Raw genomic sequence first — 13,220 nt, 5'->3', positions numbered from 1 at the left:
GTACCGGCCGGATGATCTTTAGCGCCGTTGAGTTCTGATGCGGGCGCATCCAAGCGTGCCCGCATCAGAACTCCCCACTGCACACTATGGAGCGTGCGGCCGGAGCCGCTTGCTCCACTGTGTGCACAGACAGGGTTTTCTGTAGGTGCTATTCATTAAATAGTGGCCGCAGAAAATTGACATGTCAGTTTCTCACCGGCCGCTAGGGATCTCGGCCGCGATTCCCTCAGCCTGCAGCACAGTATAACAACGGCCGTGATTACCGTGGAACTTAAGTTGTGTGAACATAGCCTAAACATGTTGCACATTCACCAGTTTAGTAATTTTTTTCTTTCTCATAAAGTTTCCACGCCATTAAAGATGAGATGTTCCTAAGGCAGTCCCTCCATCGCCAGGCCATGAACCTGCACAGGGTATCCGTCAGCTATATGGTATGTACTATGTATTGTAGAAGATATGTAGCACATTATATAGCAGTTATCTTTCCCCAGTCCCAATATACAACATGATTGTAGTATGCCAGTCCACCAGTAACTGTGATCAAGATTCCTATATGTAAAGCACTACAATTCCCATCATGCTTAGCCATCCAGCCATGATGGGAATTGTAGTTGTGCAACAGCTGGAGGGCTGAAGGTTCCTCATCCTGTGGTTGCTCTGGGTTATAAAAAAAAAAATCAGAATAAAAATCTGTACTCATCCCTCCACCACTATCAGTTCAACAGTGCCCAGTCTTCCCCTATTGCTTATCATTTACTTAGGCATTGTTATATCCAAGTCCAATTGATAATTGTCTGTATAGTCACTTATATTATACCCTGTATTGGTTGCAGGCAGATGGCACCCTGGCAGCCACCCCCACCGATCTACCAGTACGGAGTAACTTCTATCTCCCCAGCATGCCCCTGGTATGTATATCCTATGTGATATCTATGACTTTGTCATTTGTAAAAAAAAAAAAACACTTAATTTTTTCTTTTACCTGTCTAACATAGCCGCAGATCGGATCGAAGCCACCCGCTATGATGACCAGAGCCGAGTTCCCGTCTAATTTAATGGATTCCTCTGAACAGGCTCTGTTCCCCGAGGATGGTGAGACTCAGAGTTATATTTCTGTGCTTTATATATTATAGTTTTATTATGTAATAATATTCTTATTACTACTGTGTATTGTTTCTTTTGTGTTTTTATAGTGTTATTCATTACATTTGACCAATAACTTGCTCTTATTCTTTACTTCTATTTTTGAAGTATAGTGGACAGTATAGTTTAGCCATGTATTGAATTGATCCATGATGATAGCAGCAGGAGGTAAACGTGCTGATTTTTCAGTAGGGGGGCGGGGGCAGTCACTTGTCCATCTACGATTGTTATTAAAGACTAAAACAATAGAAGAAGGGGATCACCTGTTTTTAGGGTACTATTACATGGCCCAATGCGGGCCCGATAATAACTGTAAACGAGCGCTGTAAACTGTTTACTGGGCCTATCATACGGCCCGATAATCATTTAACAAGGGCTGCATATACATCGTTACCAATGTCCTTGCAGCCCTTGCTTAAACTGCATACATTACCTGTCCATGGTCCAGGGCTCCTCCTGCAGTCTGCTTCTCACCGCGGCCAGTGATTGGCTGAGCAGCCTGTCAGCTGAGACAGGCCTCTCTGAAGCTGCATCGCACGGGACCCGGGGAGAGGCAGAGTGCAGGAGCAGCCCTGGACCATGGATAGGTAGTCAGCCGCCGTCCGCGCACTGCGATTACATGTAGCGATGCACAGTCGGTGCCTGACAGTTATAGGTCCAAACCAAACCTATATCAACGATATCATTGTTGTGTTTATTACATGGAACGATAATCGGACGGATAGGGCCCATTATGCCGATTATCGTTCCATGTAATAGGGCCCTTAGTTTGGTGTCTATTGTCAAGTCTGTCTAACCCACCATCTACTCCTAGAAAAGTAAAACGATAACTTATAGAAATTGATCATGATATAACAGCAGGATAGTATCGGTTTACACCATAATCTATGTATCTTCTCTCTTCCCATCATTATTAGCCAACATGTATTTTACAGGATAGGCATCAATACAGCAGCATGCTCTGAACTCTGGTATCGGCAGAGATAAGGATCGGACACTAGGGGGCCTATTAGACGAAGTGATTTTTAACGATTAACGGTTAACAATCGCAAACGAGATTGTTTATCGTTAACCTGAAATCGTTCACCATATTATACAGAACAATAGTCGTTAGTTACAGCCGTTACTATGATCTCAGCAAATGAAGCAACAATGTGGAATTACACTGAAAGATTAGTGAACGAGTGCAGAATTAGAGCAAACAAGTGTGGAACGACAGCGAACGATTAACAACGATTTTGGTGTCAGGCCCAAACAAACGATTTGTCGTTGGTCGTTTGATCACCACCTGCATTTACACAAAACGGTTATCGCTTAAATTTGAATGATATAATATTAATCGGCACGATAATCGTCCCGTGCAATAGTTTCAATTGCCCTATTTCTTTTAGGGAGAAGTGACCAGAGAAGTATGGCAGTGGTTTTTACCCCTCTCCCTTAAAAACACATTCACGCTTATCCAACCTGAGCATGCATTTGCTGGGGGGGGGGGGATTACCATAAATAGCAGTCGGCAGAACAGGCATTGGCCGACAACTATCACAAGTATTTTAGCAACAGAAAGAACATCAACATAAATTACAGGAAAATGTTATATTGTCACGCTGGATTGCAGGCCAATCTGCTTACCTCCCCTCTCCCCATACTAATAATATCATCAGAGTCGGACTGGGGTATCTGGGGGCCCCCAGAGAAACCGATCCTGGGAACCACCAATGAAGAACCAGTGAGAAAGGACATGTCAGTCAGTATTAGTGCAGGTTTTAAAGCTGGGGGCCCACCGGAGGATTCTCCGGTGCTCTGGTGGGCCAGTCCAGCACTGAGTATCATTGTATTATCCATATGATTTGATTATCTTTTGCATAAGTTATTTATCCCCGGCTTTCATCCTTTCATCATAGTGAATCATGAACCTGTTACTTTCCTGGTCGCCGAATTCCACTATATCATGGTCATATATGTTGTCATCACTGATATAATGCATTTTTTTTTTTTTTGTTTTAGTAAATTCCTTTCTTTTTAATAGTTTACTAGACACAGTGGAATGATGAGTATGTATAGAGTCTATGCAGGGAATAATTATACATATCTCCAGCCATACGGCAGGCGGATTACTATAATGTATGAGATGTATGGGAGCCGCAGTATTCATTGTACATTCTCTTCTGCTTCACCGAGCGATTTCCCCCCTACAATAACATACTGTAACACAGACCATTAGGATTTTCTAATATTATTGAGGCCACGAGAGATTATGCAAATAGGGTGATCTTTACGTATAGAAATATGGTCTATTGTATGATATGTAATCCCATAATACTGAATAATGAACAATAGCTCGATGTCCAGTATCCCTTATAGATGCATTTTAAGGGGTTTGCTGGTGTTAAAGCTACATTTTCTGATACCCTGTAAGGGAAATCTGAACTAAAACAATAGGTACCTAAGTGAGTTGTTTGGCCAACAGTTATTGAAGTTGTACTGTTACCTTTAGTTAGCTGTTAAAGGGGTACTCCGGGCAGGAGGCCTTTTCTTCACTATGGCTAGGGAAGAGAAGAATGAAAGTTCATGGTCACTTACCTCCCCTGTTCAAGTGCTGGAGCCACAACGGGGCTTGATGCGTGACATTCTCAGCCCGCTTAGCCATTCTCAGCCCAGTCCTGCCTCTGCCGCTGAATGGCTAAACATCACGTCTCAAGAAGTGTCTGGGGACCGGAGCAGTGTGAAGCGGGCCCCAGCGCTGGAAGGAGGTAAGTGGACGTTGTTTCTTTCATCCACCCTCCTCCCCGGCCATAGTGAAAAAAGGCCTCCCGCCCAGAGTACCCCTTTAAGTGAAGGAGACACATGGGAGGAGATTTATCAAACATGGGGTAAAGTGAAACTGGCTCAGTTGCCCCTAGCAACCAATCAGATTCCACCTTTCATTTTCCAAAGAGTCTGTGAGGAATGAAAGGTGGAATCTGATTGGTTGCTAGGGGCAACTGGGCCAGTTTCACTTTACACCATGTTTGATAAATCTCCCCCATGGTACCTTTCATATATCTGTCTGTGCTTCCATAAAGTAGAAAAATGTTTTTATTCTCCAGAGTGTCAGAGAGGAGGGGGAGCAAGGAGGCATTCCAGCTTGCAGAACTTCATTGGGAACACTTTTTTGACACTTTGCAGCCACAGAATAAAAGCATTTTCTACATTATGGAAGCACAGGTGAACATATGAAAGGTACTGTGTATCTCCTTGACCTGCCAGCTATCTAACAGTGTCAGCCGTTTGGACAATGAACTGCAGATGACCGATTCCCTTGAAATCTTTTCCATTGAATTCCTTCCAAAATGAGGAAATCTGGTTGAGAAAAAATTAGATATTTCATTGTAGTTGGTAGAACACAAGAATTTCCCATAGCTTAGATTAGATTGCCAGTTATTCAGAAGAGCATTTCGTACAAAGTACGAGGAGGGGTAAGTATCTGCCAGACTCCTCTGGCAGTGGCTTATCTCCTCAAGAACAAAAGGTCCAGGCAGTTGAAATCCACCATTTCCGATCCTTCTCTCTTCCAACAACTACAGTTCAAACTGAGAATAATGCTCTCTCTCTCTCTCTCTCTCTCTCTCTCTCTCTCTCTCTATATATATATATATATATATATAGTTTTCCTTTTAGTTTGCATTTGCTCATCTTCAGGATAGAGGTTGCTGGATAACTGGTTAACAGACTTTACTTGGATCTATGTACTCAAAGAGACCTTTCTCACAGTCCTGTAATTTGGCCTTATTGACACAGTCATCATTAAGACTCTTCTTAATGAGCTGAAAAGACACGAATCCTAAAGATAACGCTCTTAAAGTGACAGTGACCCTTTACTGGGTTGTCAGGAGAAGAAAGCTCAAACACCGTTATCTGATGCACAGAAGTCACACGTATCGTCTCGGCAGATTACATTGTTTTCTCTTTCTTAACACATTCTCTCTGATAATGCCGATGTGTTGTGTCGGGGAGGGGGATCAGTCGCTGTTTTTTTCTGTTATGAGATTATACACTATTACACGGAACGATAATCGGCCGAATCAACCTATCTGGCTGATTATCGTTCCGTGTAATAAACACAACGATCAGTCGATGACAACGATCATCGGCTGATCGTTAATATAGGTTTGGATCTATAATTGTTGCCCGCTGACCACGCACCGCTACATGTAATAGCGCGGCCGGGAGCTGACAATTTGCAAAGTAAATACATTACCTATTCATGGTCCAGGGCTCCTCCTGCGCTTTGCTTCTCCCCCGGGTCCCGGCCAGTGATTGGCTGAGCAGCCTGTCAGCTAAGACAGGCCGCTCTGAAGCTCCAGCGTGCAGGACTCGGGGAGAAGCAGACCACAAGAGGAGCCGTGGACCATGCATAGGTAATGTATAGAGTTTAAAGCAAGGTCTGCAAGGATATTGGTAATGATGTCCATGCAGCCCTTGTTAAACGATTATCGGGACGTGTTATAGGCCCAGTCAACGAGCGCTGATCTAGCACTCGTTTACAGTTATTATCGGGCCCCCATCGGCCCGTGTAATAACACCCTAAGTCTTCTTGGTGATAGAACCAGTGCAGGTGTATAAGGTGCAGATATATGGGGCAGGTTATATATTTACCCGTAATCTAACAATATTCAGGTGACACCTGTATACAGGAGTGAAACTAATAACCATGATACCCAATAGCCAAATGGGAATTGGGGCTGCAGTCTACCTGCAGCTGTGTGTTTAGAATATGGATGTATAATGATTATTATGGTCTAATGCACATGGTGTCAGGCTTCACATTTGGTGAGGTTAACCGTGTTTTACAGCTTCCTTGGGGGACACCAGTGTTGAGCGAGCACTAAAATGCTCAAGTGCTCGACTCGAGTAACAAACCCCATGCCAGCATACTGCCCGAGTTCTAATATATCTTGCAAAAAACCTATTGCATTTTTCGTTCTAATTTTTGGATATTTCATTCAAACATCCCTTTAAAGGGACGATATAACTGACAGGAGATATAACTGGCGGCCGAACGATCATTTGGCCATCAGTTATTGAAGATGTATGGATACCTTTACTCAAGCAGTTGCTCGGTGAAGCAAAAGTTACATCTGGAACCTGATAGACCCTTCAGAAATGTTGATTTACTAGGTGGACTCATTGTCCAGTTTCTGATGAGCTGGCCTCTAGTCTCAGTGGCCTTTATTCATATTTAAAGGGGAACTCCAGATAGAGAAAATTATTTTCTATAAACAAAAATACATTAAAAGTTTTATAGATGTCTCTTTATAATGTATTACTGTGCCTAGTTCTGCCGCACTGGTAGTTGATTGACATTGACATCCAGGAAGTGAAGAAAACTGGTCTTCCTGCAATCCACTCTGTCTCCTGCTGCTCAGCCCCCCCTCAGGAGACAGAGATCATGTGGGAGAAACAGGATGTTCAGAGCGTGCATTGCAAAGACTACTAGAAAATGTTGTCTGATGCATGGGAAGAGGAACAGTAAGAGAGACAAAGCAGGCAGAATAGTGGTGCAGGATTACTGTACAACCAATAAAGAGTGTCAGGGGGGAACATAGGTAAGAACCTTGCATTGTTTGGAAGTTTTTTCTTAACAAGGCTTTCCAGAGTTCCCCTTTAAGGCCCAATTACACAGACCAATTATCGTTAATGAGGGTTCTTAGGACTGCTCATTTACCCAATAATTGTCCCGTGTAAAAGAGCCAGCGATCAGCTGATTTGATCTTTTGTGTGGCCTGTAAAATCATTGTTATCGGCCGCACATCTCTCTGTCTCACTGATCGTCTCCTTTTTTTTTTTTTGCGGCCATACATACCGGGCCATGTAAAAAAGCCCTTAATGTGTTTACATAAATTTTTCCATCTTATGGCTTATCCGCTATCCTCTAGAACCCCCGCATCAGGAGAAGTGGGTCCTCCTTACCCAGGGACGTAACTAGAATTCATGGGGCCCCATAGCAAAAAAATGTACAGGCCCTCCACCTCACAACATACTTACCCTTCCTGGTGTGTCACTTGTGTGCTAGGGAGCTGGAAGAACAAAAGAACGCTGTCTAGGGCAAGGGAAGGATGCGTATGGGGGGGCTCTTGTGGCTGGACTTACAGTGCTGCGCCATATGACGTGTTGTGAGCCACTACCGTGGAGGCACACCACCCTTCACCAGGGCAGGGGTCTATGGGTCTCCTTTCTGCCTGGGCCCCATAGCAGTTGCATGGTCTCCCTTTATGGTAGCTACGCCACTGTCCTTACCCCTGTTATAGCATTAAAGCTGACCAACATTGGTGGTATCAAGACATGGACTGAATGGAGAATTGGTAAATGAGCGACATAGTAATAGATAAAGAAGCCAGGGTTTAGAGGTTACCATTCACAGCTGAAGGTTTGTTACTTTTGTATCCCGTCTAGGCAAAGGTAAATAGTGTAATCACCAGCTTATCCCTATCATGGAAGGAAGAGCTAAGCAGACAGTTGATTACACATGTCTTATCTATGGACTAAGTATTATGGACATCTTATCCAGAAACAAGGAAATGTATAGAGCCCCCTATGTACATACTACTCTTCCATTGCTTACATGGATGTAAACAAGCTTATTACACATTTCCCTCCCAATGGCCAAGTTGTAGAAGATGATTATATGAGGTTTTGGTCTCTGTCTCTTAAAATTTTTATGTAGTCTACCAATCACCCCATACCCTGACCTTATAAATCCGTACATACCCTGAGCTGATAGAACAGAACTTTTTTTATTAAGTGATAGGTGGCCCAGCTCCATAGGGAACACATGAATGTTCAGCTGTATGGAGAGGACGAGAGCGATAACTGTCAACTAGAGATGAGCGAATCTCCTCCGAACCCGATCGCTCTGCATTGGATTACCGATGGCTGAAGAAGATGCATGAAACCCAAGGGAGTCCAAGCCTGTGGCTGTATCCATGTTTTCCAGGCAACCTTAGGGCTGCACTCAACTTCTTCAGCCACCGGTAATCCAATGCAGAGCACTTGGGTTCGGACGATATTCGATCATCTATACTGTCAAAAAATCATTTGCCTGACAAGTATTGAAGGTCTAAAGCCACCTTTACCCCTCTCATCTCCGTAGAGGACACTCAAATGTCTAGCCGTGCTAAATGTTATGTATATGGGGAAGCTTGGCAGTGATAACTTTCGGCAATTCATTGTGTATGGTCAACATAAGAGATTGGTGCGACTCGAGCATGCCCGAGTCCGATTGTTTTCCAGGACTCCCTAGGACTACATCCAACTTTTTCATCCACCAGTTATAAAATGCCAGGCAATCGGAGTCGAGCTTATCTCTAGTCAACATTATACACCTTAGACCAGGGGTAGGGAACCTTGGCTCTCTAGCTGTTGCAAAACTACAACTCCCATCATGCCTGGACAGCCAAAGCTAAAGCTTTGGCTGTCCAGGCATGATGGGAGTTGTAGTTTTGAAACAGCTGGAGAGCTAAGGTTCTCTACCCCTACCTTAGACTCTCTACCAGTCTCGCTGAAATCGGCAGGTTTGGCCAACAGTTTTCTTCTTTTTATTGTAGATTATTTCTTCTATTAAACATTGTGTCACTTAGTTTCTTTCTGATATACAATACATACACAATACATAGCAGCATCTGCACTGGATAGACATGACTTGGGCCTAATGTCGATTTCCGGATTCCCAGCAGTGGTCACCCAGTGGGAGTCCGACTGAAGAAATCACTAACGTAGTTACAGGGAATTATTTTCTTAAATCCGTTAGTGGACATGATGTCAGCGACCACTCCCATTGTTCCCTTTCAAGTAAATGATGAGATAATCAGACTTAATCTGACACCTGACATGAGGCTAAATATGGCTGCCCTATCACTGGCCAACCATTGACTTACATTTTCTTTGTCTGAGGTATTAAAATACACAAGGGCCGTTGGGTTGACACGTATTTTTAAAGGTTTTTTTTTTTCTTGTGTGTGTCCACCCTTTCCCTGTCCCTTATTCATGCGGACGCAGACACAGTCAAGCCTTCATTGTCGTCCCATGTAATGATACTAGTGACTCTTTAAATGGGAGGGTTTTTTTATTCACACCACCATTAAAAGGCAGGAAAAAAGGGCTTTTGGCCGTGGCCATACAAGCATAATAAATTGTATATGTTTGCAATACTGAATGCGTTTCGTCCATATGCTGCACCGCATAGCTACATGAATGAGCATTTACCGAATCAGTCCCACCACATTAAACAGAAAAACAATCTTTATTCATGGTAACTTATCAGTTTCAATTAATCAACCCTAACAATGGAATTTCTGATGTGCTTAAGCAACTTGAAAGCAATAGGTCATCTCCAGGGCAGTCTTGTTGTGTCTTTGTGTCTTCAGATTTAGACAAAGCCTCAAGGAACCACGTAATGAGCAAAATTCTACATTGTATCCTTACCCGGACTTTCTTAAAGATTCCGTACTTATCGACCAACCCTATGCTGTTTGTATATTTCAACTTTTTTTAAAAAAAAAGTTTTCGCCCCCGGTCGTCCAGACAAGTGACTATAGGAAGAGAATAAGATATAAGCTGACCATTCTTTCAAAGCCGCTGTGCTGCTATGTGAATGGCATTGTGCAGACCATTCCAGTGGGTATTGAAAAGAGGTAACCATTGGTTTGATTTGGTTACACGCTTTAGCAAAGAACTCCCTCCCACTGCCTAAGGGTCTGTGAAAGGTCCCTGACCTGTTTAGAAGAGTCGAACGAAATGTCATGTCGCCCCTCCCAAATGGGAGTATCTGCATTCATTTGATGCGTATAAAAAATGATTGGGGATGGTTAGATCACTGCTTTTGAATTGCAATTTATAGGAGTGTACAAAAAAAATTCACATTGTTAGCACGGAAAACATGGAAGTGTTTCTTGCTAAATCGCATTACCTGTGAAATGTCATTAGTCTTCTGGGGATGGGAAAGTTTCATGATTTTTTTCCCTTTAATAATTCTACTATGGCATGAGGGAAAGTTCTGAAGGGAGGTGGGTGATAGATTTACTTTATTGTTAGAAAAAAGATAGATGACAGTAAATATCAGATAGATAGATAGATAGATAGATAGGAGATAGATAGATAGATAGATAGATAGATAGATAGATAGATAGATAGATAATAGATAGATAGCAGATAGATAAAAGTTAGATAGATAGATAGATAGATAGATAAAAGTTAGAAAGATAGATAGATAGATAGATAGATAGATGATAGATAAAAGTTAGATAGATATGACATAGATAGATAGATAGATAGATAGATAGATAGATAGATAGATAGATAGATAAAAGATAGATAGATAGATAGATAGATAGATAGATAGATAAAAGTTAGATAGATAGATAGATAGATAGATAGATAGATAGATAAAAGATAGATAGATAGATAGATAGGAGATAGATAGATAAAAGTTAGATAGATAGATAGATAGATAGATAGATAAAAGATAGATAGATAGATAGATAGATAGAAAACAAAGTGCAACAGCAACCGACAGGTGCAAGGGCTCACCGTATATACTCCTTCCAGCGTACACACGATAAAAACCTGCTCTGTCGATATTAAAAAATGAGGATCTTTGCAAACTATTTGATCAAACAGAGTGTACCATGTCACCAAGTAGTTTTCCCTTAATGTCAGTTTCTCACTCAAACTAGAAATCCTAAAACATGACTGGGGATATGTGCCAACCAGAGATCTCTCCAGAAGGAAAGGTTACCCATTTGTAGATACCTGTTTCAAAGTTGTTGTCCCCAGTAGTGGATTATAACAGGGGCGTTTCGGGCGGCAGCCCGGGGCCCTGAGCTCCTGGGGGGCCCATGACCACCCAAAAAGACTTATACTTTCAGTGGTGTACTGTCTCCTGGCTACACTTCCGCCATGATTTGCAAAAAATCACAGTTTTTTTTGGCAATTTTGCACAAATCAGGACATCATGACATTATCTGTCTTGTACTGTGAACACTAGGCTAGTGCTGCCATAGTTAAAGTGGGGTGGGGGGGCCCAGGATTGGTGAACAGCCCGGGGCCTATGGTAAAATTAATCCGCCCCTGGTTGTCCCTCATCACAGAGCAGGGTAGTGGATAGTGGCGGGCCTGTCTTTGTGGGATAAGTTTCCCCTAAGGTGTATGGAGATAAGGGCCGGGTTCACAAACATCAGACAGACCGGTACCGTCATTTGGCGATAACTAATGCCACCACTTATGGCAAAAATGCATCAGTTCTCCTATACTTTTTTTCATTACTCATCAGTTGTTGGACACAACCGACAGAAGATTGCTGCAAGAAGCATTCTTCCATTCTTCATGTCCGGCCATTAAAATTGGAGCGACGGATAATTTCAACTGTTCCATTTAAGTGAATGGGATCAATTTAAATGTCAGTTTTCCTCCAAAACTTTGCTACTGCGCCAGAGGGAAACTGAGCCGGACCACCAGATGAATGTGAAGGAGGCCTTACTAGGCCATTCATACTCCACTGGGAATTCTGGGAAGATGATATATTTACACTGACCTTATGGGGAAAGCTATCATGAAAAGTGCTGGTTTGCATATTCCTTCTTTCCAGAATCCCCAGTGGAGCATAGATGACCGGTATGTCTCCATACATCTTTATGAGGCTCTCTATGTAGCACATTATAAGATTTAGGGATCTAAATCTCAGAACTACAGATAAGGACAACTGGAGCATCCCCGTATCTGATCAATCGGCATCTTGAGGCTGAAGAAGTTGGATGCAGCCCTAGGGAGTCTTGAACAACCTGGATACAGCCTATGGCCGACTCCTTAGTCCTGCATCCAACTTCTTCAGCCACTGGTGTTCAAATGCAGAACGATCAGATCGAGCTCGAGTTGCACTCGTCTCTACATCTCAATTAGTTTGTGCCATTACCAGGAGAAGTAGGTGCTTCCCTTTAACCTCTAATAGTACAAGAGAAAGGTAAAGGGGTTATCCAGGAATGAAAAAAACAACTAGTTTCGCCCCAAAAAAGCGCCACACCTGTCCTCAGGTTGTATGTGGTATTACAACCCGGCTCTATTCGCTTCAGGGGAACTGAACTGCACAACCCACACCCAAATGACAAGAGAGGTGCTGTCTCTGGAAGGAAGTAGTAATCCTGGAGCACCTCATAAGGTGACCATGCATAGTAAATGCATGTCACTGTATTCTAACACTTTCATCAGGGTTGGCCACCATCTACAGTGTATGGGGGCCTCCCAACTCTCTACTTGCAAGGGATCGGGTAGTCTAATTTAAAAATCCTTTTATTTTTAAGGTATAAGCCACTGCTAGAGGAGTCTGATATATTGTGGACACATGCTGTGGCAAGCCATACAAGAAGTGAGGGGGGGGGGGGGGTCAGGAGGAACAAAAGTCGGCCAAATGAGCATTTGGTCAACAACTCTCTAATGTGTGTGGTTAGCCTTAAAGGGGTATACCCATCCGTAGCAGGTCTTACATCTAGGACCCATGCCATTCTTGAAACCAGGGTCCCCATAACTCCAACCACGACCACGCCAGAAAGAGTCAATCTCAAGATGGGGACCCACTTGTATACATCTATCAGACATTTATGCCATGCCATTTGGATATGCCCAAAAAAAATTCTGTATATCTTTTATGTAGTTTTGAGAAGAATTCTCTCCTTATTGCTTCATTTTTTTAGCCCTCTTTTTAGTATGTTTTTGGCCTCATCCACTTTCGCAGTCTTTTTACTTTTTATATTAGTATTTGTTCTATGCGTTTATATCTCTCTCTTTCTCCTCTCCATTCATGAGACTTTTACCGTTGATCACAGCAAGAGACATGTCTAGACGCTGACTTATTGTCCCTCAATGTTAAGTCAATAGACCAAACTCGGACAGAATTCATCAAAGGCTTTTACGCCTGGTTACTGACCATTTGTACGGCTTGAACTGGTTTTTTTGGACTGCAGTGAAATAATGGTTGTTTCTTGAGCTTTCTCCCAGCTAAAACTACCATAGACTTCTATACAATGAGCTCTATACAAATAAAGGATGGC

The 13,220-nt window shown here is 42.7% G+C and overlaps 1 protein-coding gene across 3 annotated transcripts in view; it reads left to right on the top strand.

Annotated features, from left to right (window-relative positions):
- Window positions 1-13,220, top strand: part of C2H10orf67 (chromosome 2 C10orf67 homolog) — a 134,611-nt gene that overhangs the window by 118,707 nt on the left and 2,684 nt on the right. For all 3 annotated transcript variants that reach the window (XM_069960539.1, XM_069960538.1, XM_069960537.1), the window contains 3 exons: window positions 344-431; window positions 834-908; window positions 996-1,092. In XM_069960539.1, coding sequence (XP_069816640.1) covers window positions 344-431; window positions 834-908; window positions 996-1,092 — 260 coding nt within the window. The remainder of the gene's footprint in view (window positions 1-343; window positions 432-833; window positions 909-995; window positions 1,093-13,220) is intronic.

This window comes from Dendropsophus ebraccatus, chromosome 2 (genome assembly GCF_027789765.1).
Source record: "Dendropsophus ebraccatus isolate aDenEbr1 chromosome 2, aDenEbr1.pat, whole genome shotgun sequence".
Taxonomy (NCBI): Eukaryota; Metazoa; Chordata; class Amphibia; order Anura; family Hylidae; genus Dendropsophus; species Dendropsophus ebraccatus.
Note: the sequence above shows the minus strand (reverse complement) of the source record. Positions and strands in the feature narration are given on the sequence as shown.